General features: G+C 44.7%; 1 protein-coding gene across 1 annotated transcript in view; it reads right to left on the reverse strand.

Moving 5' to 3' along the window:
- Nucleotides 1–22,621, reverse strand: part of ATP10B (ATPase phospholipid transporting 10B (putative)) — a 78,544-nt gene extending 55,923 nt beyond the window's left edge. The window contains exons 1-2 of the mRNA XM_063123278.1: nt 22,344–22,621; nt 20,581–20,775 (exon numbers count right to left, since the gene is read on the reverse strand). Coding sequence (XP_062979348.1) covers nt 20,581–20,775; nt 22,344–22,621 — 473 coding nt within the window. The remainder of the gene's footprint in view (nt 1–20,580; nt 20,776–22,343) is intronic.
- Nucleotides 22,622–26,981: the final 4,360 nt, after the last annotated feature.

A 26,981-nucleotide genomic window follows, 5' to 3' on the forward strand; every position in this document is an offset into this window, starting at 1 on the left:
CTAGGATGGTCACTGACACATCTCCAAAACAGAGGACAAAAGAAGACACCAATTTTGCATAACATTTGCATATGTAAAGTTACAAGTAATTTAATTTAAATAGAAATACAATGCACCTCACTATAGTGGAGAAGACTGACCAGGTAATTTTTGTGACTGCTCAGTCTGCTGTCTGCTTGTTAACTGTGGATGGGCAACTTCAAGGCCCCTGCTCTACCTTCCTAAGTTTTTTTGGGGGGTGGGGTGGGGTGGGGGACACCTCTTCAAATAGAGGATATTTTCAGACTGTCCTCTGCTAGTTCTCCAAAACAGGGGAGTGCTCTCTGTAAAGTAGGACACATGGCCATGCTAGAAGAACCTGTGAGGGAGAACTTCTCTCCAGTTCACTCTATTTCCCCCAGGCCCCAATCAGATCCACTTGATGGACCAACCATCCTTCCTTGTTACTCAGGGGTGGATCACTTAGAAGCCCTGGCACAGGAGGCTGAACTTCTGGGAATTCCCTGTGGGCTAGCTTTTGCTGAATCATGTGGTGGAGGGATATCTCCTAGTGTGCTCTGCTTAACTCAGTGTCACTTTCTTCCAGGTGAGTGAGAAACATAGAGGGTGGGAACTGCAGGGCAAGGGAGGCCACTTTTAGCTTTGGGGTGGCCATACCGGTCTGCTAGGGCTAATGAGCAACTACAACACTGTGCTGCTGTCCTGATACTCTTTCTTCTTGCTTTAAGCAGAGCAGTGTCAAATGTTCAAAATGCACTTGATTAGGGTGACCATATGAAAAGGAGGACAGGGCTCCTGTATCTTTAACAGTGCATAGAAAAGGGAATTTCAGCAGGTGTGATTTGTCTGCATGCAGCACCTGGTGAAATTCTCTCTTCATTTGAACAGTTAAAGCTGCAGGAGCTATACTAGAGTGACCAGATTTAAAAGAGAGCAGGGCACCTGCAGCTTTAACTGTTGTGAGGAAATTTCACCAGGTTCCCCATATATACAAATGACACCTGCTGAAATTCCCCTTTCAATACAACTGTTAAAGATTCAGGAGCCCTGTCCTCCTTTTCTAGGGTGACCATATGAAAAAGAGGACAGGGCTCCTGTATCTTTAACAGTAATGTAGAAAAGGGAATTTCAGCAGGTGTCAATTGAAGAGGGTGAAATTCCCTCTTCATCACAACAGTTAAAGCTACACTAGCTATAGTAGAGTGACCAGATACAAAAGAGGGCAGGGCGTCTGCAGCTTTAACTGTTGTGATGAAGAGGGAATTTCACCCTCTTCAATTGACACCTGCCGAAATTCCCTTTTCTATGTTACTGTTAAAGATACAGGAGCCCTGTCCTCCTTTTCATATACACTTGATGCTTTCGGAAACATTTTAACCAGGAAGTGAAATGAGGTGGACTAGAAATCTTTTCTATGCAAGCACATCCAAATGTACTTTGTCTGCAGAGAATTTACCCTGGTGGGGGAGGGTTTTCTTTGCCTCACTTTACACAAAGCTTTGGAAGGAGAAGGTGTGGCGCAGTCAATGATTAAAGAGGCACCTGTCTGGGGAACAGCACATTATTTCCTCCTGAAGTGTTGCCAGGAAAAAAGTACGTCTCTTTCACTGAGAAATGAAACAGCGATATTCGTTTGTTGCCTGGAGTGATTTAAATGTCACGGCATGTCTGTTACTATCATTAGGCGAAATATCTATTCCCTTTAGGGCTGAGGCCTGGTTCACCCTTGCTCAATGTAGGTACCGCTGGGAAGCAGCTCAGGCCAGCTGAAGATGAGGTAGCGATCAGGGCATTTCACTCAGAAGCAACTCACAGCACCCTGTGTAGTCTTGCCTCACACTGTGTGAGGCACTGGTGTAGGAATTAACTACAAGCTTGGAAGAGCAAACCCAAACAGTTCACCATGCTCCTGTTATCTCCATCCTGCTGACAAGTCAATGTTTTAGGGTAAACATAAGAAAAAACCGCCTTTTAATATGAGCAGCTACAAATTAAATTGATGGCGTGACTGTGCAATGTCCTTTCTTAGAGGATTTGGAAAAGGCTGGCTGGGCATCTATTTGGAATGCTTTAGAATAGGATCACTTGATGCAAGAGGACTCCAACTATTTCATTCTGTAACTCTGAATCTGTAATGTTGTGCTGGAAGAGAGCCTCGGGACTACTTGGGGCTCAAGGATATTCAAAAAAATGACTGTGTAAAGCAGACAAGGTGTGAGAAATTATCACTGTGGTCACTGTGGCAGAAATGTGACATCCCTCCACCACATGTCTCAGCAAAAGCAAGCTCACAAGGAAAGCTGCTATTGTAAAAGACTGTGCCCATAAAAATATGTTACACTTTTAAAGACTTTCTAAAACTCTACTCCTTTTTGCCATATGTTGCCCCGTCTGAGCTAAAACCAAATTCCATTTTTGTCACAATTCCCCACCCCCCAACTCCCTCTTTGATGCATAACATTCTTCATGGGCAGGACCAAAATTAGAAGCATTTTTTTTTTAAGTAAACTAGTAATCAAATTTATGCAGGATAAGTGTTAGTCTTCATTTTGTTTAACAGTATTGTAGTTATAACCAAGGAAGTGTATGGGTGGGTGGGTGAGGTATATGCATGTATGTGAGTGGTGAGGTTAATAACCAGAGTCAAACAAGTTACACATTTGCTAATTTAGGCTCAATACAGGTCCCCACTATTATGGCGAAATGAATGCATCATCTCACAGAATCATAGAATAGTAGTTGGAAGGGGTCTATAAGGCCATCGAGTTCAACCCCTTACTCAATGCAGGAATCCACCTTAAAGCATCCCTGACAGATGGCTGTCCACCTGCCTCTTGAAGGCCTCTAGTGTAGGAGAGCCCAAAACCTCCTTAGGTAATCGGTTCCATGGTCATACTGCTCTAACAGTCAGGACGTTTTTCCTGATGTCCAGCCTGATGTCTACTAGTACATACAAAACAAAACCCCTAAAAAAAAATCAAACTTCAACCTCAGAGAATATTGTAAATGCCTCTCAGCCCCCAACCATTTAAAAGAGCCGTCAGATTTCATTAAGAGTTTATTCCTAAATAATGATTTGATATTTAACAAATGACATTGCCATATAAACGGAATCATTTAGTGATTTTCTGGATTTAAAATGGATTATAGGGCTATCAATGGGAATCACCTTTTCCAAGAAATTGGATCGCAAGAGTATGCTACTCTTATTTCAGTGTTGTATAAAAACTCTCAAGTTAAGGTTACGCTAGGGATGCACAGTGCTTGTATTGATCTTTTCTTGATTGTTGGGGAAACTAGAGAAGATTTTCTGCTTGTTTGCCATATGTTTATTTTGTGTGTGTGTGTGTGTGTGTGTGTACACACGCACACACACACGATGGCTGATAAGGATTCCTATAAGGTTCCTAAAAGCCTTAACACAGTTAGCTAGCAGTGCTTATTGTGAGTGGACGACATGGACAATACAGATGGGAATTAGAAGATTACTAATTAGTAATGACAAGCGGGACCTCCAACAATATGCTGAAAATTTATATCCCTCCTCTATCACAGACTTTCACAAGTTCTCCTGATGAGGGGTGTGTGTGCACGTGTGCAATTTCTCACACTGTGCCTCCTGGGGCAGAGGTCTCAAGAGATGGCTGGCCCCAATGGAGCAAGGGTGTTCAAGTATGTAGAAGGTGCTTTTAGAGAGAATAGTTGCCACGATATTAGGCACTGATAGGGTTCTATCATCATCAGTGATGATTAGCATGCTGATCATCATTAACATGAAGGAATTGCCAGAAGGATTTGGGGGGGAGAGAGACTGTGTTTTCTGCTGGGTTTGGCTGCTTCCACTTTCCTTGCCACACCCACAGTCTTAGGAGCCTTCATAAGGGGGCTGCTGTTACTTATTGTTTGTGTAAGTGTGAGTATAGGCATTTGTGCACTCTTTAGGAGAATTTGAAGGCATCTGCCTGGGGAGAGACCTCCTTGCCTCTCCTGGTGCTCTTTTGCCAAGAGGCAGCCATGAGGGGAGTTGCCATAGGGGTGAGGGTGCCCTTTCTTAGCTCAAGACATGGGGCTCTGGTGAGAGGAGGAGGGCCTCTTTCTGCTGCTTGAGGGTGGCTTCTTGAAGTGCGGTGTGTGTGTGTGTGTGTGTATTTCTTTCTCCTTTCTGCTATGATTTTGAGTTCCATCCCACCTACACTTTTGTTCTGCTTTTCCCTTGAATTATCCCATTTCACTTCCATAGTGTATGAAATCTTGCAAACTCACACCTGTGTGCTTGTAATTCCAAAGCCTCTTTACACCTGTCCTGTAGTGTGTTGCTGTTATCCGGATGATGTCCACTCTCACATGCTGTCACCTCCACCCATTGATCTCCTTTGAACCTCCCCCTACAGTTTATTGGTTGCTGGAAGTCAGAAAACTTCCCTCCCCCCTTTCATGAACTGCATGTGTATGGGCATTGATCACTATCACTCATCTGCTGTAATTCCCTTTTCTATGCAACTCTTAAAGATACAGGAGCCCTGTCCTCCTTCCTGCAAAGGGGAAGAGTTCATTAATGTATTCCTTTAAATTAATAAAAAATCACGGATCACCCAATCTGACACAAATTTGGTATACTGAAAGCCCTCCTTAAGACCTACCACTGTGCCAATTTGGATCTCTTTATCTTAAAAACTTACGCAGACGTAAGCATTTGTTTAATTTCTATTTAAGAAATCAAAAAAAAATCAACGGATTAGCCAATCGGATTCAAATCTGCCATGCTGAAAGCCCTCCTTAAGACCTATCAGTAAGCAAATTTTGATCTCTCTATCTTTAAAAATGAGGGTACTACTGGCAAGGAGGGTGCATTTTCAACATTTCTTTTAAGGTGAAAATGCCTACTTGGGAGGAAGCAGGAGGAGGAAAGGATTTGAATTGGCATTTAAAAACATCCGCTGGACAAAAGGCACTCCCCTCTCTTTTGTCAGTAATATCACCCCTTGAACACTTTCGTCAGCCATACCGCCCCTTTAAAACATGCCCACAGAACATTGGATGGATCAAAGTACATGTTGAAGTTTGAGCAGTGAGCTTTCACATTACCGGAATAACCAGTCTTTCTGTGGACCAAAATATGTTGCTAAGGGAGGGGGGACGAACCACAATCACAGCAGGATATGGCTGACATCATCGGAGTTATTTGCATGCAATTCGCCCCAACAACAGACTATAAGGCTGGTGTGATAAAGCTCTTTGACATGCATGAGATCTCTTAATATGAACTGTTTAATGAATTGCTTAATGTGAACAGAATGTGTATTTTTGTGGAACAGAGTGTTGCTAACTGACCGATTGATAAGTCTTGTGCTTATTTAAATGAACAGTAACTGAGTTAATATTGTATTGTAAAGTATTATAATTAAGGCTGTTTCCTTTGTGAACCACTTTGAGCACCATGCATTGTTTAAAATCTACTATATAAATAGTCGTACTATGATTAAGTTGCCTTAAAACTAACTATGGAACCCCCACCCTCCAAATAGCACTATTGATCATTCTGCCATGCCCTGCACAGCCTGGGCATGGGGAGAGGATTGCGGGCAGAGAAAGAGAAGAGACGTGCTCAATTATGATTGGGCAACTGGGTTTGGTGCCACTGCGCTGGGAGGGGTTAACGACAAGCCAAAAACCAGGCACTTACCCCTCCCAGTTCCACTTCGTTTGCGCAGCTCCCTCCCTGTAGGCAGTGTAAGCTTGCTGGTTACCATTAGGGGGCCGAGTCAGAATTTTTTACTCATGAATTGGGCATGAGTTTTTTCGCCTACTCCGCACTGTAAGACAGTCTGGGAGAATAAATAGGTTGATTCGGCATTGCTAGCTAATTTGGTCACATTTCATTACCGGCAGGTAGGAATGGGCATCCAGAGGGATTTTGAATGGTGAGCATTCACAGGCACGGTTGTACTGACTGGTAATTCCTGAGGGCTCCCAGTGTTGAGCCTTGTGGTCGGGCTGGGAGATAAGGATTACCTCTGAGGCCGACCTTTCTCACCCCACCTTGAGCCTAGTGGCCTGGGCTCTAGCTCATTCAAGGAAACACCTAATTTCCTTGAATGAGTTCAAATCTCCAGGGCCCGATGAACTGCATCCAAGAGTAATGAAGGAGCTAGCGGAAGAACTCTCAGAACCTTTGTCTATTATCTTTGCAAAATCATGGAAGACGGGTGAGGTGCCGGATGACTGGAGGAAGGCTAACGTTGTCCCTATCTTCAAAAAGGGCAAAAAGGAGGAACCTGGGAACTACAGACCAGTCAGTCTGACATCCATCCCTGGGAAAATTCTGGAGCAGATTATAAAGAAGTCAATCTGTAAACACCTTGAAATCAATGCAGTGATTACTAGAAGCCAACATGGATTTGTCAGGAACAAATCCTGTCAGACTAATTTGATCTCATTTTTTGATAGGATAACCTCCCTTGTGGACTGTGGGAATGCTGTGGACGTCATATATCTTGACTTCAGCAAAGCTTTTGACAAAGTACCACATGACATTCTGATTAACAAACTAGCTAAAAGTGGGCTAGATGGAACAACTATTAGGTGGATCCACAGTTGGCTACAGAATCGGACTCAAAGAGTATTTATCAATGGAACCTTCTCAAACTGGGGAGAGGCAACGAGTGGGGTGCCGCAGGGCTCAGTCCTGGGCCCAGTGCTCTTCAACATTTTTATTAATGATTTGGACAAGGAGGTGCAGGGAACGCTGATCAAATTTGCAGATGACACAAAATTGGGTGGGATAGCTAATACCCTGGAAGACAGAAACAAACTTCAAAGTGATCTTGATAGGCTGGAGTGCTGGGCTGAAAACAACAGAATGAAATTTAATAGGGATAAATGCCAAGTTCTACATTTAGGGAATAGAAACCAAATGCACAGTTACAAGATGGGGGACACTTGGCTCAGCAATACTACAAACGAGAAAGATCTTGGAATTGTTGTAGATGACAAGCTGAATATGAGCCAACAGTGCGATATGGCTGCAAGAAAGGCAAATGCTATTTTGGGCTGCATTAATAGAAGTATAGCTTCCAAATCACGTGAGGTACTGGTTCCTCTCTATTCGGCCCTGGTTAGGCCTCATCTAGAGTATTGCGTCCAGTTCTGGGCTCCACAATTCAAGAAGGACGCAGACAAGCTGGAGCGTGTTCAGAGGAGGGCAACCAGGATGATCAGGGGTCTGGAAACAAAGCCCTATGAAGAGAGACTGAAAGAACTGGGCATGTTTAGCCTGGAGAAGAGAAGATTGAGGGGAGACATGATAGCACTCTTCAAATACTTAAAAGGTTGTCACACAGAGGAGGGCCAGGATCTCTTCTCGATCCTCCCAGAGTGCAGGACACGGAATAACGGACTCAAGTTAAAGGAAGCCAGATTCCGGCTGGACATCAGGAAAAACTTCCTGCTGTTAGAGCAGTACGACAATGGAACCAGTTACCTAGGGAGGTTGTGGGCTCTCCCACACTAGAGGCATTCAAGAGGCAGCTGGAGAACCATCTGTCAGGGATGCTTTAGGGTGGATTCCTGCATTGAGCAGGGGGTTGGACTCGATGGCCTTGTAGGCCCCTTCCAACTCTGCTATTCTATGATTCTATGATTCTCTGCTATTCTATGATTCTATGATTCTATGGGTTGTGGGGTGACAATGGAAGGTCTCCCTACCTCCTAAGGGGGACGGCCAGTGGGAGGGCGAAAGAGGCAGGGCCAACCCACTGGACAAGAATGCTCGCCCATACTCAGGAAGGTCTGTGAACAGACCAGGTTGGATGCCCGATAGGATCACCCCCTTTTTGCAGATCTTGAATAAAATGTGGCCCCTGTTTAAACCCAAAGTTCTGTGTGTCGTCTCTTTATTCCTTGCATCTGCCCCGCAATCATCTCTGCCCCAGTGACCAAATGAGACAACTTGATAAGATATCCTACTTAGGTCTAAACTTTTCAGAATCGCTTCTTATTATTGTTCAGAATATTGCCTATTTTACTATTTGATGTGCAAAGTCCTTTACAATTATGTATGCCTACAATGTTTCTGTGAAGTAGATTGGGCCAGGTTCCAATGTACTAAGGATCTATTGGGAATGACTGTTGCATCTGTATGCTCCCCTCACCACTTCTCTCACACTTCTCTCACTAGAGGTGAACAGGATGCTCTTTTAAATGACATTCTACAGTCACCAGCAATTGCACTTCATGTCAAATGAAGGTCCCTGAATTTTCCCGAATTACCATAGAAACGATGCCTGTATCCCTAATTCATAGTGAAAGTGTCTTATCTTTTTTTCTTTTTACATTTGATAGGATGTATTGGCTCCTATCCTTGACAGGATAACAGATTGGCGTATTAGGTAAAGGACAGATCGACCTTTTTAACGCTAACTACACTCTGCCACAACATGCCATGACTGGGGGCATGACTAGATGGGGTGATATCCCGGTGATCATCCTGGGATCGTCCCTCTGTGTCCACATGATGCACAGGGCATCCCGGGAGCAGGGAGGGACGATCCCTCCCTTGGCCTGGGATATCGCCCTACCATTAAATTCCAATTTTTCTGTGGTCTCGAGATGATCCTGAGACCGCGGAACGTGTGGCCCACTGTCCCGTTTTTGTCCTGACTCCTCGCGAGTAACCACAAGGACCTGGATCCCGGTTACGGACCTCCTCAGGAGCTCTTTGCCCATTGGGGGTGTGGTCGGAGGGAGCAGGAGCATTTTTTAAAACAACAACAACAACTTACATTTTGTGCAGGAGTGCTTCTGTACTCTTTTATAATTAAAAAAACCCACAAAATGGTGGGTGTGACGTCCTCTTCCTCCTGGGATGTCGCACGTGTGTGTAGAGAGGGCGGATGATTTCAGGATCATAAAAATTGCTAGTTCATACTCCTCCACCGCCCTCGCCCTGGGTGCACAAGTAGAAAATTCTGGGATAGCAAATAGCTCTCAATGATTCATGCAGATGCGACATTTAAGTAGCACTTCTATATACATATCACCTCAAGACTGGATTACTACAATGCAGTCCATGTGAGGGTGGTCCAGAGACTGCAGCTAGTGCAGAAGTGGCTGGCTGGCTCTTGTCAGGTACCTTTCCATATCAGCAGCTGGCATATCTGCTGAAGGCTCTGCTCTAGCTGCCCATTTGATATGAGATTATTTATTTATTTATTTGTTTATTTATTACATTTTATAGCGCCCAATAGCCGAAGCTCTCTGGGCGGTTAAGGTTCTTGTACTAGCCTATAAGGCCTGGAACATCTGGGAAACAGGATACTTTGGGACACACCTTCTCTTATCATCCTGTCTGGTCACTGAGGCTTGAAGAGGAACTCCCAGCAGCCCCAATTAGTTCAGAGTTCAGCCTGAAGATAACAAAGGGTAGGGCCTTTCATGTGGTGGCTCCCACCCTATGGGATACCCTTCCAGCTGAAATTAGGCATGCAACTATGCTTCTTTGACTTTCCTTTTCAGGCAAGCATTGCTTGATTGATGAATACATTTCTGCTGCTGTTTTATTGATCTGTTTGTTTTTACTGTAACTTCTATATTTTGGTTTTTTTTAAAAAGAATATATTTTACACTGCTCCAGTTTGGAGTGGTTTTTAAATTCTGAAATAAATAAATGGTACACTATGGTTATTGTGGACCAGGAAGTAAGGGAAGGAATCAGAACATATGTGGGAAAGAGGGGGAAAGAAAAGGATAGAGCTGAGCCTGAGACAATTTCCTCATGGCACTGTGTAGCTTTGCCCTTTACGACGTCTTTCTTATCACGGCTGTCCTTCCTTTGCCCTTTATCCCCTTTTCTGCCAGTTCTCCTCCGAGACTGGTAGAAAAGGTCCTTCCTTGGCCTCACTTCCCCCTGCTTTGCGAGGAGCCAAGTCCTGGGCACCAAAAGCAGGATCTTTCATTCCAACTGACTTCTTCCTTCCACTGCCTCCTTCTTGCCTAGGGGGTCTCCACGCCTCCTTCTTGGAAATAAGCTTATGCCTGCCCGTCTCCCTTCAGCCCCACCACTACTAATGAGCTTGATGTGGATAGTGATTTGATGTGCTTTTCAGTGCTGCTGATGGCTCTAGTCCTCTGCTGGACCGGAGAGCAACATTAGGGCAGGATCTACACTACTGCTTATAACAGTTTATAATGGTTATGACAACTGTTCGGGCCCAGGACACATTACATACACTGTTTTCATAAAGTTTTTAAAGTGTTATATCCTCCTTGGTGTAGATCGGGCCTAGGAGACATGCTCATGCATCTGCTCGTTCAGCCTGGCTGAGGAGCATGAACCCTTCTGCCCTATCCACCCTCTCACGTTTGATTTTACCAGAGAATTAACAAACAAAGTTGGCTCTGAAATCTGGAGTGTTAGTCCTGGAAGAAAGTCCTCCTCCATGGTTTCACAATAAGTTCCCTGAAGAGTCAAAGAAAGACTGGCCTCTTACGCCTTGAATAGTGTAACAGAAGAGGGAAGGCCAGCATGTGCAGTAGGGGTGTGCACGGACCCCCCGCTCCGCTTCATTTCCAGATCCACCATTTTCGGAGCGGCCTGCTTCGCCCCGCCCCCGCTCCGCCCACTTCCGCTCCGCTCCGCTCCGAGCTCCGGATCCGGATCGGAGCTCTGTTTCCCCCCCATAGGGTTGCATTGAAAGCTAAAAAAGTAAACAACTTTTTTTTGGTTCAAGTTAGAAACCTCATGTTTGGCACCATGACACCTCATGGGGGTATACACACGCATGCCAAGTTTCAAGGCAATCCCATCATCCCCTGATTTTTGGGGAATTTATGGAAATCGGGCACCCCATTCACACCCCTTGGGATAGCTCCGTCAATTTGCATGTTAGAAACCTCAAACTCGGCACCAGGACAGCTTATCCATGTGTCCACATGTACGCCAAGTTGCAAGCAAATCCCATCATCCCCTGATTTTTGGCGCGGCTCTAACCTCTAACGCACCACCCATCACACCCCTTTCGATAGCTCTGTCAATTTGCACGTTAGAAACCTCAAACTTGGCACCATGATAGCTTATCCATGTGTCCGCATGGACGCCAAGTTTCAAGGCAATCCCATCATCCCCTGATTTTTGGGGAATTTTTGAAAATTGGGCACCCCATTCACACCCCTTGGGATAGCTCCGTCAATTTGCATGTTAGAAACCTCAAACTCGGCACTATGACAGCTTATCCATGTGTCCACATGGATGCCCACACTCAAGGCAATCCCATCATCCCCTGATTTTTGGCGCGGCTTAACTCACCCCAAATTGTCCCATTCTATAACTATGTCAATTTGCATGTTAGAAACCTCAAACTCGGCACCATGATAGCTTATCCACGTGTCCACATGGACGCCAAGTTTCAAGGCAATCCCATCATCCCCTGATTTTTGGGGAATTTTTGAAAATTGGGCACCCCATTCACACCCCTTGGGATAGCTCCGTCAATTTGCATGTTAGAAACCTCAAACTCGGCACTATGACAGCTTATCCATGTGTCCACATGGATGCCCACACTCAAGGCAATCCCATCATCCCCTGATTTTTGGCGCGGCTTAACTCACCCCAAATTGTCCCATTCTATAACTACGTCAATTTGCACGTTAGAAACCTATCCTTTGGTCCCATGACAGCTTACCCATGTGTCCCCATGGACACCATGTTTCAAGGCAATCCCATCATCCCCTGATGTTAGGGGAAGTTTTGAAAATCGGGCACTCCAGTATGTCAGGGATTTAAAGTTGCAATGCAGACAGCTCAATGGGGCCAGTTCCAAGGAAATCCCAACATGCCACGAGATAACCCTAAATCTTCTTGCTCATTTGAAAAATGGATTATTGAACTTGATAAAGTCTAAGTGAGCGCAGGAAGGACTTTTCCCCTGAGTCAAAGCAAGACACATACACCATCCCTGCAAAGCGGGAAGGGGAGAAGGGAGGGAAGGCAGGCAGGCAGGCAGGCAGGCAGCATGCATTGTAGTGCCGCAAGGATGGCTTGAGCACTAATGCATAGCAAACCAACCCGTAAGCGGGCGCAAGGAGCAAGTGAGGCAAAGATGGCTGGTTGTTTCTTTCTAAGCCAGCAGTTACGCATTGAGGGGCACAGAGGAGGACGACTGGGAGCAAGCGTGCCGGAGGGTGCTGGGCACGAACCGCAAAGCCCATCTCCCAGGCAGGAAGAGCAGGCGAGGAGTCAGTCCTGGCAGATGCCCCACCACAGCAGTACCCCGGGGGAGGCGTGCAGGCAGGCAGGCAGGCTGGCTGCGGGCATTTCTAGGGGCACAAGGAAGTGAGGCAAGGATGGCTGGTTTCTCAGCCAGCACTGCAGTTAGTCACGCATTGCAAACGCAAACCATCCCAGCGAGTCGGTCACCGAGGAGGACAGGCTAGCAGAGGGGCAGGCAGAGTGACATGTCATCGATCTAGTATTGGGGAGGAGTCAGTCCCGGCAGATGCCCCACCACAGTAGCACCCTGGGTGGGCGTTGGAAAACGCCATCTTGTGGGTCCATACTTCCCCCACCCCATTTCCGGCAGGGTTGCCTGCCTAACCCTTGTGGGGATGGGAGATGGAGAGCTTAGAGTGGCAGTGCCAGCAGCAGCCTTCGGCTTTCCCCTGGAACCAGTCGCCTTGCCCGCCTCTTTCCCCAGCAAGACCGACTGGTGCTGCCTCTGAAGATGCATCTTCATGCTGCTGGTTCCATAATGCCCTGTAGATGAACCCCTGCTTAGGCTGAGTTTGCAGTGGTGACAGACAGCAAAGCGGGGATCCGCTCCCAACTCAAAGTGGTCCCACACGATGCTTGTCTTTCGCTTCCGTGGTGACACCACCAATCGCCCACCTGAGCTCTCTGGTGTTGCCACAGAAACAGGGGTGGCAGCGGAAGAGGGGTGGGATGAGACTGGGGAGAGAGCCTCGGCCTGCTGCTGCTCCTCCTCAGCCCCCACATCCTGGAGGACCACCGCCTCCTCCTCCTCCCCCTCCACTGTGCTGAGGACCTCGTCTAGGTCCATCAGCGGGCTCGTGGGCTCAAAGGATAATGAAGGAGTTGGGGATACTCGTCCTCCTCTAATGCCACCTGCCTCTTGTAAAGGGGCACTTTTCCCATTCCCACCCTCAAAAAGAGAACGCCGGGCACAAGTTGCAGAAGAGAGTGGCTCTGCCTGCTGCTTGTCCTGCTTCTGTTGCCGAGCACTCAGCCAAGGAGTTGCCCGTTTGATTTTCACAGCAGGAGAGGCAGCCTGCTTACTGGTGCCAGCCTGAGCCTTGCTGCTTTCAGCACGCCTGCTCTCTCTTCTCATGATGACTAACAAAATATTAATACTACTAATAATATGTATAAGATACTACTAAGAATATGTATAAGAATATAATAATATGTTTAAATGTAGGGAAATGGGACAAGAAGTGTGTGTATGCTTTCCACAAAATGCTCAATCTGTGGCTGCCTGTTGCACTTCACAAAAGCAGCACACTCACAGTCCAAGTTACACAGAGAAGAAAAAGAGAATAATATTTTTTTGGTATTTTTTGGTATTTTTTGGTATATAGATAGAAGGAAACACAATCAGGCTTTAAGAGAGGGGAGGGGGGAAATGAACCAACCAAACAAACACTACTTGTATAAGAAGAATAAAATATTAATACTACTAATAGTATGTATGAGAATATACTAATATATATACTACTAAGAATATGTAAAATAATATAATAATATGTTTAAGAATATTACTAATAAATGTAGGGAAATGGGACAAGAAGTGTGTGTATGCTTTCAAAAGAAAGCTTTCACAAAAGCAGAAGGAACACAGTCAGGCTTTAATAGAGGGAAGGGGGGGGGACAACCAACCCAACCAACCAAACACACACTCCAAAATTTAAAAATAAAGTTTATATTAAGTCAAAGTAAGGGAAAAACACAGGGCAAACTAAGCTATAAGTCAGAAAGAAGCAAACAAACACACACACACGCGCCAAGCAAAATCCTAATCTATCTCCAAAGTCCAAACAAACACACAGCAGCCAGCAGCACTAACTAAGTCTTCCCTCCACGAACGCCAACCCACAAAGAGACACAAAGCAGAAAGCTCTCAGGGTGGGTCTGCCTTAGTCCCCCCTCCAACGCTGGGATTGGAGGATGATGGTTCATGAGGTGATCAGTTCTCATCAGGATTGGGAGTTGAATGTGCCTGTCATCGCTTCAAAAAAAATAAAAAAACCCAAACCCCGATTTTCAAAAATATATTGCACGTGAACCACAGGACGTAGAAAGTTGAGAGTAGTCTCAAAATGACCCCCATCCACGACTCTCTGTGCACAAGAATTTTCAGAACAATAGCTTAAAAACCAAGCCAGTTATCCCCGAGTCTTTCCCGCAATGCAATCCTATGGGCGAAAAGCCGAAAATCACCGTTTGAGCCGCGCTGTTGACCCGATTTTTAAAAAATTCTAGCACGTGACCCGCATGACGCAGAGAGGTGAGATTAGTCTCAAAATGACCCCCATCCACGACTCTCTGTGCACAAGAGTTTCCAGAACGATAGCTTCAAAAACAACGTAGTTATCCGCGATTATTTGCCGCAATGCAATCCTATGGGCGAAATGTTTTCAAGATGGCGACCGGAGTGCTCCGCCTGAACTAGGAGCTCCGAAAAATGGGCGCTTCTCTTCGCCTTGCTTCTAGGGGTCCGCGGTCCGCTCCTACTCCGCCTCTGGGTAAGGCGGAGCAGGCCAATCCGCTACTGCTTCTACGCTCCTAATCAGAGCGGAGCACATGCCTAATGTGCAGCTTGTGATGCAGGGGGCAGGGGGAAACCTCCCCTGCTGATATTCCCTCTCCTCCACAACTATTAAAGGTATAGGAGCCCTGATCTCCTTTGCTGCTGATCACCAGAATATGCTAGAGGTAATCAGCCTCACTCAGAATGGGTTGATCAGGGTTTCCAGCTCATCTGTCTAAGTAGGTCTGCTGGATGTTTCTGCCTCTCCCAAATTTTGTAGGGCCCCCACAGTCCACTTGAGATTTGCGAGGCTGTTTGTTCTCTCTTAGGGAACCCAGAACCAACTTTCAATAAGTTAGGGTGACCATATGAAAAGGAGGACAGGCCTCCTGTATCTTTAACAGTTGTATTGAAAAGGAAATTTAAGCAAGTGTCATTTGTATATACCTTCATCACAGCAGTTAAAGGTGCAGTGCCCTGCCCTCTTTTAAATCTGGTCACTCTAGTACAGCTCCTGCACTTTAACTGTTGTGATGAAGAAGGAATTTTCACCAGGTTCTCCATATATACAAATGACACCTGCTGAAATTCCCTTTTCTATGCAACTGTTAAAGACACAGGAGCCCTGTCCTCCTTTTCATATGGTCACCCTATGAATCAGAGATTGGCTATGATATCTGAATTGGGGTAGTATTTCTAATCAGGTTTTCTTTGGAGTAGTACCACAAGCTGAATGAATAATTCATCTTTAGATCAAGAAATCGGGAAATGAACTAAGAGTCCAGCAATTATGTCATTTATAATGATTTCAAGAAAACAAAACAAGTTCTCAAAATGGCCTATACAATTAAAGAGATTTGTTTTCAAAAGCTTGAGATTTAGAGGCAGTACATTATGACAGCAGTGCTTTTCCTCTTTTACTAAAATTAAAAGATATATTGTTTGAATTTTACAAGGTGACCAGGCACATGAACCATTCATAAACTGTATACAAGGATAGGGTCTGAGCTAGTTCTCATCGTAGATAGGTCAGTGAAAATGTTGACTCAGTGAGTGACTGTTGTGAAAAAAGCGAATTCTGTGTTAGAGATCATTAGAAAAAAGATTGAAAATCCTGGTGTGGTGTAGTGATAAGAATTTTGGACTGGTACATGGGAGACCTGGGTTCTAATCCCACTCAGCCATGGAAATCCATTGGGTGACTTTGGGCCAGTCACAGACTCTCAGCCCAACCTACCTCACGGGGTTGTTATTATGAGGATAAAATGGAGAGGAGGAGGATTATATATGCCACCTTGAGTTCCTTAAGGAGGAAAAAAGGTGGGATATCAATAAAATAAATGAATAAAATAAAATAAAGCTTCCTTTATCATAATGCCCTTATACAAATTTATGTTGTGACCACATTTGGAAAACAGTGTGCAGTTCTGGTCACCATGCCTCAAAGGGGTATTGCACAGCTGGAAAAAACACACAGAAAAATGCAAGCAAAATGTGCCAGGGACTGGAGCAATTCTACTTTGAAGAAAGGTTACAATGGTTAGGGTGTTGTTGTTTTAAAAAAAGTTTAGAACAATATATTAATAAGGGGGGGACATCGTGGATATGTATGACATTATACGTTGTGTGAATAAAGTGGATAGCTTCTCATAATCCTAGAATCATGGGTGATCCAAAGAAGCTGAATGGTGAGAGACTGTCAAAAGAAATACTTCACATAGGGCCTGTTCAGATGACACTTCAGGCTCTGTGGTTAGCGAAACTGTGGTTCTCTGGGGTTAGCACTAACCACCAGCCGTGCTGTCACACACAACACGTTAAGCCATGGTTAGAGCTGCTAACCCTGCTGCAGACAGTCTGACTGTGGTTAGTGAGTGAGCAGGGTTTAGCAAAATGCATCGCACAACAGCCTTAATCAGCAGGGTTTAAGGTGTCTTCTGAACAGGGCCAGTGTGTATAGTTAAACTATAGAATTCACTACAAAAAGATGCGATGATGGCCACCAATGTGGACAGCTCTCAACGACTACAAGATATGATGGCTGCTGCAATCTTCAGTGCCAGAGGCACCATGCTTCTGTGGGCCAGTTGCTGGGGATTATGAATGACAGTGTGCTGTTGCCCTCATGCCCTGCTTGTGGGCTCCACATGGGCATCCAGTTGGCCACCAAGGGAAGCAGGATCCTGGCTAATGTATGTGTGTGCATGGACATATTTCAACATTTAAACAAAAAGCAAAGATTATTTTCTTATCAAATATTTCAATAGTTTAACAAAATTACTTCTGAAACAAACCCCAAATTGCATCCAACAAGTTATTTACCTGCTGTATATCAGGCAGCCCCTGCTATTGATCTCTTTGTCTAGCTTGAATCTTCGGAAGTCCTCCCAAGCATCTTTGATGGCCGTGATCGACATTATAGCACAGACTGGGATCACTGCTATCTCCGGCTGAAATGCATTGATCACTGGCACGAAATTGAGTGCTGCGATGGCCACAAAATAAAAATTGGCAAAGCGGTGAAATTGCTCAAAGGCATTTTTAGGGATGAAAGACAGGAGGGTGTATCTTGTGGTCTTGATTTTGTTGCCCTCATAACGTCTATTTGGGCTTTCTTTCCACTTGCCTTCAAGGGATGCATTAGGAACAACGACCCTTTTGGTTTCCTCTTTCTTCTTTCCCCTCTTCCTTTTATTCACAGGCTCCTCGTTCTCAGAATCTGAAGCAGCGCTCTGGCAGCAGCACGGTCCTCGTCTTCTGAACCAAATTATTTCCCTTAGGGATGTTATTGAGCACATTTTCGTGACTTCTTCCTTCCCCTCAAAAGTTACACGTTTGCACTTGCGGTTTAGAGACTTTATTGTTAACTATTCCATCTCGTTTGCTGTATGGCGAGGAGCTGGGCTAAGTTTAACTAAACCAATTGCTTTCACTTTGCTTCCAGTCAACACTTGCCGGAACACAGGCGTCTCACATGCACACAGGTATTATCCTCCCATAAACCAGTTTCCTGTCATCAGAGTGAGTGATTCTGGGTCCTAGTGCTTGCTCTTTGTGGTGAAGTTTGAGAAATTGTTCCCCAAATGTATACCTTCACAGAAACATTTTGAACATCACACTGAAAAGCAGAAGACGTTTCTGTCTGTCTCTCTCTCTCTTGCTTTAATCTTTCGGGCATGTTTTAATAAGTATTATATGCCTTCCTATATCTGTATATACGGGGTTATGTATATGCTTAAAAAAAGACCTACAAATCAAATTTTCTTGCAAGGAAATCATATGCAGTGAAACTAGCTCATATGTTGAATTTTGTGACCTGTATTACTCACACCAGTGAGACACATGTTCTTTTTGTTTCTTTTTGCACAATATATCATGCTTCTCTTAAGTCATGGGAACAGGCAAAAGGTTATGTGGGACAATGAAGTCCCCCAGCCACTGGGAATTATTATTCCCCCATACTCTGGTTAGTTCTTGTTGTTTTTAGTGGGTAACCCAACATGACATAGTTCACCATTTATCAGTCTATTTGAGCCTGAAAGAGGAAAAAGTGGAGTCATACACCGAGGTGGTGAGAACAGGATGGGTGAATCAACAATGTTTGAGCTCACTAAGATCCTCCAAACATCAGATTGCTGCTTGTCTCTCCTCAATTTGTGCTCATGTTTGTGCTTGCTGTTTGTTTTGTATGAATGGGAAAATTGCAAAAAATAAAATAAAATGAACAAATATTGGACTTGAAAGGTTGTCACACAGAGGAGGTCCAGGATCTCTTCTCAATCATCCCAGAGTGCAGGACATGGAATAATGGGCACAAGTTTCAGGAAGCCAGATTCCAGCTGCACATCAGGAATAACTTCCTGACTGTTAGAGCAGTACGACAATGGAACCAATTACCTAGGGAGGTGGTGGGCTCTCCCACACTAGAGGCATTCAAGAGGCAGCTGGACAACCATCTGTCAGGTATGCTTTAGGGTGGATTCCTGCATTGAGCAGGGGGTTGAACTCGATGGCCTTATAGGCCTCTTCCAACTCTACTGTTCTATGATTCTATGAAAATTGCACCCCCCAAAATTTGTGCAAATTTCCTCCATAGATTAAAACATGGGTGATTTAAAAGTTTTGAATTTTAAGAAAACTGTGCATTTCAAAAGTTGTGCATTTCCCCCCCAAAATTCATGCATTTTTTCAAGATTGTGAGGAAGTTGCACATTTTGAGAAAGCTGTGCATTTTTCAAGTACTCGTTTTGCAAATGTGAATGCAAGTTTGGGAATTTGTGAACATTTTGAGAGAAAATGTGGTCCTGTTTGCATTCGGGATTGCAAATGGCATTTTTTGAGTAATTTGCGAACTGAAACAAAATTCTCATACACTACTAGGTAAGAAGAGGTTGCAGCTTTATTTAATGAATCATTTTCAACAGTTTGGCATTATGAAGACCCCAAGCACCATAGCACTTGGTCTGCTATGAAGAACTTGTAGAAGACTTTCCTGTTTCCTGAGTAGGAGTATGAATGGCAAAAGACAGATGACCATAAAGGTGGAAACCTCCTTCCCTTCTCCATTACTGTGGAGGTGCAATCCCAGTTTTACAACTGGAGGCACAACTCCATGGAGGCACAATTTCTGTTACAGCACTGCTTTGGGTGCCTAAAACTTCTGAAGGCTCCATACTTACATGCCCAATGCTAGTTGTGAAAGCATAAACAGATCTAGTGATGGGTAAACCACACCTGACTTGATTTGAAACTGGTCATAGCAAACCAATTTCTCTGAAACAAAATTAATCAGAAAACAGCTCAGTTTAGTGTGAACCCAACTCCCAGTGATATCTTTGGGAATGCATAAAGGTCCAACACCCCTTCTGAAGGTCCTCTAACCCCTGCCTGTAGCTTTCGCCTTCCCATTTACCTAGTCTGGTGGTAGTGGTGGTAACAGCATCAGAAGAATCTGCAGTAGCAGAGACGTCTCACCGGAGACCTTTATCCCTCCCTGGCACTTGCTGGAACACTGCTATGCCGTCTCAAGAATCACAATTTTCCACATGTGTCTAAGTCCTTTGTATGGACACCAGGGGTACTTCCAGACAGACCGCTCCTACTGCTATCAATCAAAAGACATTGTGCAACTACTCCATATTTCTCTCCTTAACAGATTTTCTGTGGTAAGAAAAGGATTAGAAGAAATGGTGGTGGTGGTGGGAATGGGAGGGCTACAAATAGAAGATAACAGAGACCCTGTTCAGACAACATGGTAAGCTACGGTGGTTAAGCATTTTGAGCTAAACATTATGGCTCAGTGTGTTGTGTGAACCATGACTTAGCGTGTTGTATGAACCATTCCTAACCATGGTGACTGCATAAACATGGTATAAACATGCTCTCTAACCATTTGCTGCAAAAGGGTTAGGCAACCTAACCACGGCTTAGCATATTATCTGAATAGACTTGATATCTGTATGGACCCCCCCCTCCCAACAGCGATTCCATAAATGAGGTAGGACAATTAAGCAATAAAAGCCTCATTTGGAAGCACTCCATGTCCCTGGAAAGAATACATCCCTTTTGTTTACAACAAACAAACAAATACAGCTCCATAGGAATACAAACTTTTTCTGTGGTAGCATATAGTTTAATAGGAGTAGTCTTGCAGGAACACAAATCATTCTAGCACAACACCAGAATAAGATCTTTACTCTAGTAAGTATTTGAGATGCTGTCTTAAATACTTGAATTTTCATGCGCAGGGTTAATTTGAAAGACAAAAGTCTGGTGATGGAGCAGGGAATGAAGCAGAATGAAAGCACATTTTTAGACTTACTTATTGTATGCTTTGGTTGTAGAAGAGTTGATTTGCTGATCAAATTTGTATCTCTTGTAATCTACAATGCCATCCTTAATTGCAATAATTAAAAGCACAGCAGCCAAAGGCAACATTGTGATCTCCCTGTGGAAGACTTCCAGTTGAGGGAACCAGTTGATGATCACCAAGAATAGGAAATAGACGTTAGCCAACCTTTAAAAAAAATCATACACCATTAATAGAGCTTTATACATTTTAAATATAATTGGCACTTCTTAATTTGCCTTCTTTTTTGCATGGGAGAAACAACTGTTTCCCACTCAACCCCCAATACACAGCCTGGGATCAGCCATAATACAAAACCATAGTTTGTTCATTCTCTTCCTTCAGTGAGTCTATCTTCTCATTGCAATTTTCACCAGCTGCTATTCCTCATCCTCCTCCTCCTCCTCCATCTCCATGCTACCACTTGCTTCTAGGACAAGCAGAAAGCCAGGGTGAAAGTGAGCAGTGGCATCTACTGCTTCTTCTTACCACCTGGGCCAGAGTGAGAGGCAGGTGAACAAGCAGGTTGCACTGGTGAAGAGGAGGAGTAAGTCCTATGGACTCTTGTCAGTGGGACCCTGCTGGGGTGTGGACCTTGGCACATACCTGACCATGCTGACCCTTGATACTGGTCCTTCCTAGGATGGGGTGGTTGGCTTTAACCCTGTGCCCATCCCCATGGTAGTCCCAATCTGATTTGGCCCCCTGGTACTGGCGATTAGTGAAAACCAACTGTACACTCAAGGGCAGAACTATGGGATTATAGTTACATATAGTTTGGCCCATGGGCCAGTGACAAAACACAATTAGGGCTACGGCTGTCCTCCACTAGCGCAAACAAAACAGTTTCAGTTTCCCAAAGAGGCCTGAGGTTAGTTTAAAATGGTTCTAGATATTCCCTTTTCTCCAAGAGAAGTTACAGCTAACCTGCCATGACCCATTTAACCACCTTGCCCATGAGTAGAATATTCAAAGCTGACCTATAATTTCCCTGGACAGAAGATTTAATTAGGGCTTCTTTAGAATTTACCCTACCCTCCTTACAAGCATCCTGGATCACTCTTTCACTTAAACTATAGCTTTCACTGAATCACCAAGTCTCTCCCAACACTGTAGAATCAGTCAGTGTTTGAGGCCCTTTCTACACCTAAGGGTGTAGAGGGACGCAGGGGAGATGATCCCGGACTTACCTGCTTCCAGGATCGTCGCCCTGCGTCCAAACGGCCACGCAACGTCCCAGACGTCACACCCATCTTTTTTTAAAAAAAGAGAAAGAAGAGGAGCCGGAGCACCCTTGCTAAGGTAAAAAGAAAAAGAAAAAAAGGCCCAACCATGCTCCCCCTGCTCTGAAGGGCTTCTAGGCTACAACCATAGAACCCACCGGAAAGAGCGACCGCCACTTCTGGCAGAGAGGCCCTGGAGAGCCCATTCACATTGTGGAAGAGGCCAGGATATGTGGTAAACCGCACAAAGGTATGTGCCCTAGAAATGGAGGGGAGTAGCAGAACAATACGGTTCTGTGGTCATGTAGTAGGCCCACTTACAATGGTCTCATTACTCCATCCCTCCCTAGTGATACCCTAACCACCACCACCCTCCTCACATGGCTGAATGGGTCCTTGGTTTACCTTTGCTTTTCTAGTCTTTCCATTGAATGACATGTAAAAAATATACAGTCCTGAAAGTACATTGCAGAATTATGAATTGTGTTTTTTAGTTGTGGTGTGTATACATACCTGTGAAACTGTTCAAAGAGATTTTGGGGTAAAAAGGTCAGTAAAGTGTACTTTGTGGTCCGTATCCCATTTCCAGGATAAACACGAGAGACTTTTGCTGAATCCTTTTGAAGTCTGTCATTACTGGGAAATACAACCCTCCATTTGTTCAAGTCATATTTCCGCCTCTCTTTCTCAGATGACAACAGAGGTGTTGATTCCAACTGAGCTTGGGAGATCTCTTCGACAGACCACCAAGGCTGCCAGCGATACAAAGCAGAATCTACTGATAAAGCCATTTTCACCTATGGGGTGTGTCTGGAAGGCAAATGCACATCAAAGGTTGAAAACTAATTTCAGGTTGGAAACAAATGCACTTCTTGCTCGGGAAGGGTTAGAGCAGCAAATGAAACCACAGTTAATGTTTTACCTGCATGAGTGCCAAAGGATTTCCAGTACATATTCAACAGGCTAAGCAGTATAATAGAAACTCTTCAAAAGGAAACAAGCTCACTCACACCATTATATGGAGGAAATAATGTTTTGCTGAAATGCATAGAGGCATTTTTATAACATTCATAAATAGTACTTTTCATACACGCAGAGCAGGAAAGTGGTGGCAACATGCAATGAACTGAGTCATAGCAGATGTCAACGTTTTTACAAGAACTAAGGGCAGGCCCGGTGCTGTCATAGAGGCAATTCAGGCAGCCGCCTAGAGCGCCAAGCAAACGAGGGCGCTGAACAGCGTACCCGGAAGCTGCTCTCGTAGAGTGGCTTCCGGGTGTGCTGTTCCTTCGAAGCCAGGATGCTGTCCTGAAGAAGCCGGTCTGAAGCCAGCCACTTTCGCTTATCTCTTTGGGCAGAGTGCCCAGACTGGGAAGCCCGCCAAGAATCAGACAACACAGCACTAAACGATAAACAATAATGTGTATTCACTCACGTAAAGTTCCAAGCCAATTCCAAAATACCAATCCAGGGTTCAAAAGGCACGAGAGAGCAAGTCACCAAAGTCCATAAGCCAGTCCAAGTTTCAAAGGGCAGGAGAGAGTCACGGGGTCCAAGAAGTCCAGAGTCCAAAACAATCCAACAGGAACACGGCACGGTCACGGGTACACGGTCCAGAGCTTCTCCCAGGCAAACCAGATAAGCTCTGACAATTTGCTGGCCTGCGCACTGCTACCTAAATACACCAGCTCAGCCTCACAGGTGTTCCTTGTTCAGCTGGCGTTTATTAGCAATCCGCTTGGATCGGCGTAAAGCCTCCTTCTCTGCCCTTTGCTGTTTGAACGAGGGCACGTGTAACAAGTCTGTTTGCTCCTCTTCTAAGTTTGCACTGGATGAGGCCTCTGCTGGCTGTTGATCAGCTAAGCTGGTACTGGGTCCCGCCTGTGGCTGCTCATCCCCAGAGTCCTCATCCCCAGAAAACTCACCGTTCCTCACAGATGCTGGGGTTGGAGGCAGAGGCTTCAGTACTTCCAGGAGTGCCGCTTCATTTTTTTTTCTTTTTTTAACCAGCTGACCGGCCCGCGGGGGGGAGCAGCAGCAGCAGGGGCAGCCGGGCGGGGGGCGGCCTCGGCGGCCCCTCAGCAGCAGCGGCGGCGGCTCCTCACGTCCGGGAGGTGGCAGCGGCAGCAGCTGTGAGGGTGTTGGTGGGCCGGTCCGCGGCGGCCCCACCCTGCATCATCGCCGCCGCCTCACCTCGCCCTGGCCCGGCTCTCACCCACGACGCGCTCCGGCTCCACGACCCAGGCACGCCGCTTCAAAGCCTCTGCCCCACCACCCAACCCCAGCGTCCTGGCTTCAAAGCCGGGAGCGGGAGGGAGTGGGCGGGCAAGCGGGCGGGGGGAAGCAGTGATTGAGCGAGCGGGTGGGTGGGGGCTTCAGAACGCGCCTGCCTAGGGCGCAATGTAGTCTGGCGCCGGCCCTGACTAAGAGACAGGATATCTGACACAGTGCGGGATGAATATGCAGATAGTTGTTTATTTAATCAAAGACTTGCTCTACTTGTTTTCTCAGTGGTGGAATAACAGGATCAGGATGGGCAAAACTGTAGGCGAAAGCACAAAGCAGGAAAGGATTCTAACACGCAGCAGAACGTTCGCAACAAGAATTTAATTATTTTTTAAAAATAATAATAATAACACCCTTCAGTTTAAGGAAAGATGCTTACAAGTTCACTCCTGAAGCAAAAACAAGGTGTGTGTTTTGCCTGTTTTGTAGGTGGATGTTTCTCTGGGCATCACTAGTTGGCATTCTGCAAAATGAGTATTGTTTTGTGCTTTGTGTGGGCAAATATGTGATTTGGCATTTGGGGCTCATTTCTCCTCTTCCATTAACTTCTAAGGATCTGTATGCCACATTGTCCTAGCTCCAAGAGCAAAGAGAGAGAAAGAGGAGGATAATCCTTACCCAGCTTCTACGATAACTAAAAATGGCCGGCTCTCTTAAATCTACACATACACCACCACCACCTCTACTTGGTAATAAATTGTATTGCTTCTGCAATAACTTCATAGTCCCACCTGTATTTCTGTAAACACACACACACACACACACACACACACACACACACACCAGGAGCCTGGATAACAACACTGGATTACACTGCAGAGTTAAATAAACTATCCTATCCCGCCCCTTCAGCAAAATGGGAAAAACAAACATTGGGTTATGTTGAAGGGTTGATATAAACCACATTCTCTCAGCTGCAGTCCTGCACTGTGTAATATGGGTATAAAAATAAACTTTATCAGCATGGATTGTCAGGTTAATTTTTAAAAGTGTTAAACTCAGATTTTTTATTTTTTTAAATTTAAAACAAACAAGCAAGATCAGGCTTAGAAACTGTCTTTGCTGGTACTTGGTTTTTTGGATAGACATAGTACTGATCAATCCTAACTACATTAAACTCCTGTATTTCTAAACAGCTTTTTTTTTCTTTTTTTATGAAGCAGCAATCACTTCCCAGTAGGGAAGAACCATCACCACGAATCTCAAAAGGCTTAAAAATCAGGCTTCATAGGGCTTCAAAGGTATAAATATGAACCAGGAAGCTCCTTCTCCAGTTTATTGTGTCAGTTATTGCTTTGATTGAACAGTGAAAGGGGAGAGTAGGCTGGGTTCTCACAAAATGAACGGGCAGCATAGTGGTTGCACATTTTGTCTCATTTCTCAGGTTCTGCAAGGACTAGGGACTTGCCTTAAAGCAAGCAAGGAATCTGGGAATCTGGAGATTATTGCTTATGGGTGTGTGGGTCAATTTCCCTCCTCTTGCCCCTCTCTGGATGCCTATGGGCACCTTGTCATTTTTCTTCTGAAAACTGCACTCCTCACCACCACTCCAGCTCAGCTGCGGCACTTCGGGGATCTCTGAAGCAGACTGGGAGCACATTTCTACAGCTGCATTTCCTCTACAATAGAAGGGGCCAGCATAAGCACTGATTATTATTTTTAAAGCATGATGATTGTAACATGTATTTTGCCCCTTATGGTCTGGTGTGACAGTTCCTTTCAACATTACTTTCCTTTTTACTCATGGTTGGGACTGCAAAAACTGCAGCTTCAGAAATGGCCCTGCCGCTCCTGATTCATTCTAGCCAAAGAAACAAAGGATACGCATCATAAATAAGTTTCTCTAGGGTTTGTGCAAAAGATAACAGTAAGACAAATATACAAGTAAAACCCGTGCAGATTATTTATTTATTTATTTATTTATTACATTTCTATACCGCCCAATAGCCGGAGCTCTCTGGGCGGTACACAAAAATTAAAACCATTCAAAGTATAAAACAACAGTATAAAACCATAATATAAAATACAATTATGGACAGTATGCTATTGTGCCCATGTGTTTGTGGGACTCATCGCTTGCGCAATGGGGCTTTGGTGCTTGTAAAAAGCAACCTGAAATGAATGGAAATACTCATTGCTGGAATGGAGCAGAAGGAGCTCTGCTGACCTCTCCTGATCCGGAAATGAGCATTTCCACTCATTTCTAGCGTTACTTTTAACAGTGTCAAAGCCCCATTTGCTTGATGTTACATGCACCTAGAAAGTGACCATGGAGAGGAGGGGAGAGCTGTTCATTATACCCGTCCTCCTGCGTTTAAAGTGGAAATGAGTTTTAATTTTTTTTAAAAAAAGTTCCCTTTGAAGGCTGTTTGATTTGTGAAACATCATACTACATTGCCTGCCATAAGTATACTAACTTCTAAGGCTGTACTTTAACTAAAAGAAATAATTTATCTCTATTTTCATATCCCACTTTCCCTTTCATTAAGTATCTCGGTCCCCAGATGGAAATTCTCTCATTAGCTGATTTTGAACACATCAGACTGGCAAATGTCCAGCTGTGCTTGTATGTTCCTTATATCTTCTGCAAATGAATTAATCAGCCAGAATATTGTAATATGGTCTTGAAAGCCTGTAAGCTTTTTTTTTTAAAATTAAATAATGTTATTAGAGTCTTACCTCACCTTGGTCTGAAATTGTTTTCAAGAAATTTTCATTCTGAATTACTTCCATCTCAATGCATCCATCCAGCCAGAAGATACCTTTTACAAGTAGCTCTCACCACAAATCCTTCAACTAATGTAATGCAAAAGGCAAAGGAAGCAATTGAAATGAGACTGTGTTGCACCAGGCATTTCTTGAGGA

The sequence above is a fragment of the Elgaria multicarinata genome, chromosome 3, assembly GCF_023053635.1.
Source record: "Elgaria multicarinata webbii isolate HBS135686 ecotype San Diego chromosome 3, rElgMul1.1.pri, whole genome shotgun sequence".
Taxonomy (NCBI): domain Eukaryota; kingdom Metazoa; phylum Chordata; class Lepidosauria; order Squamata; family Anguidae; genus Elgaria; species Elgaria multicarinata.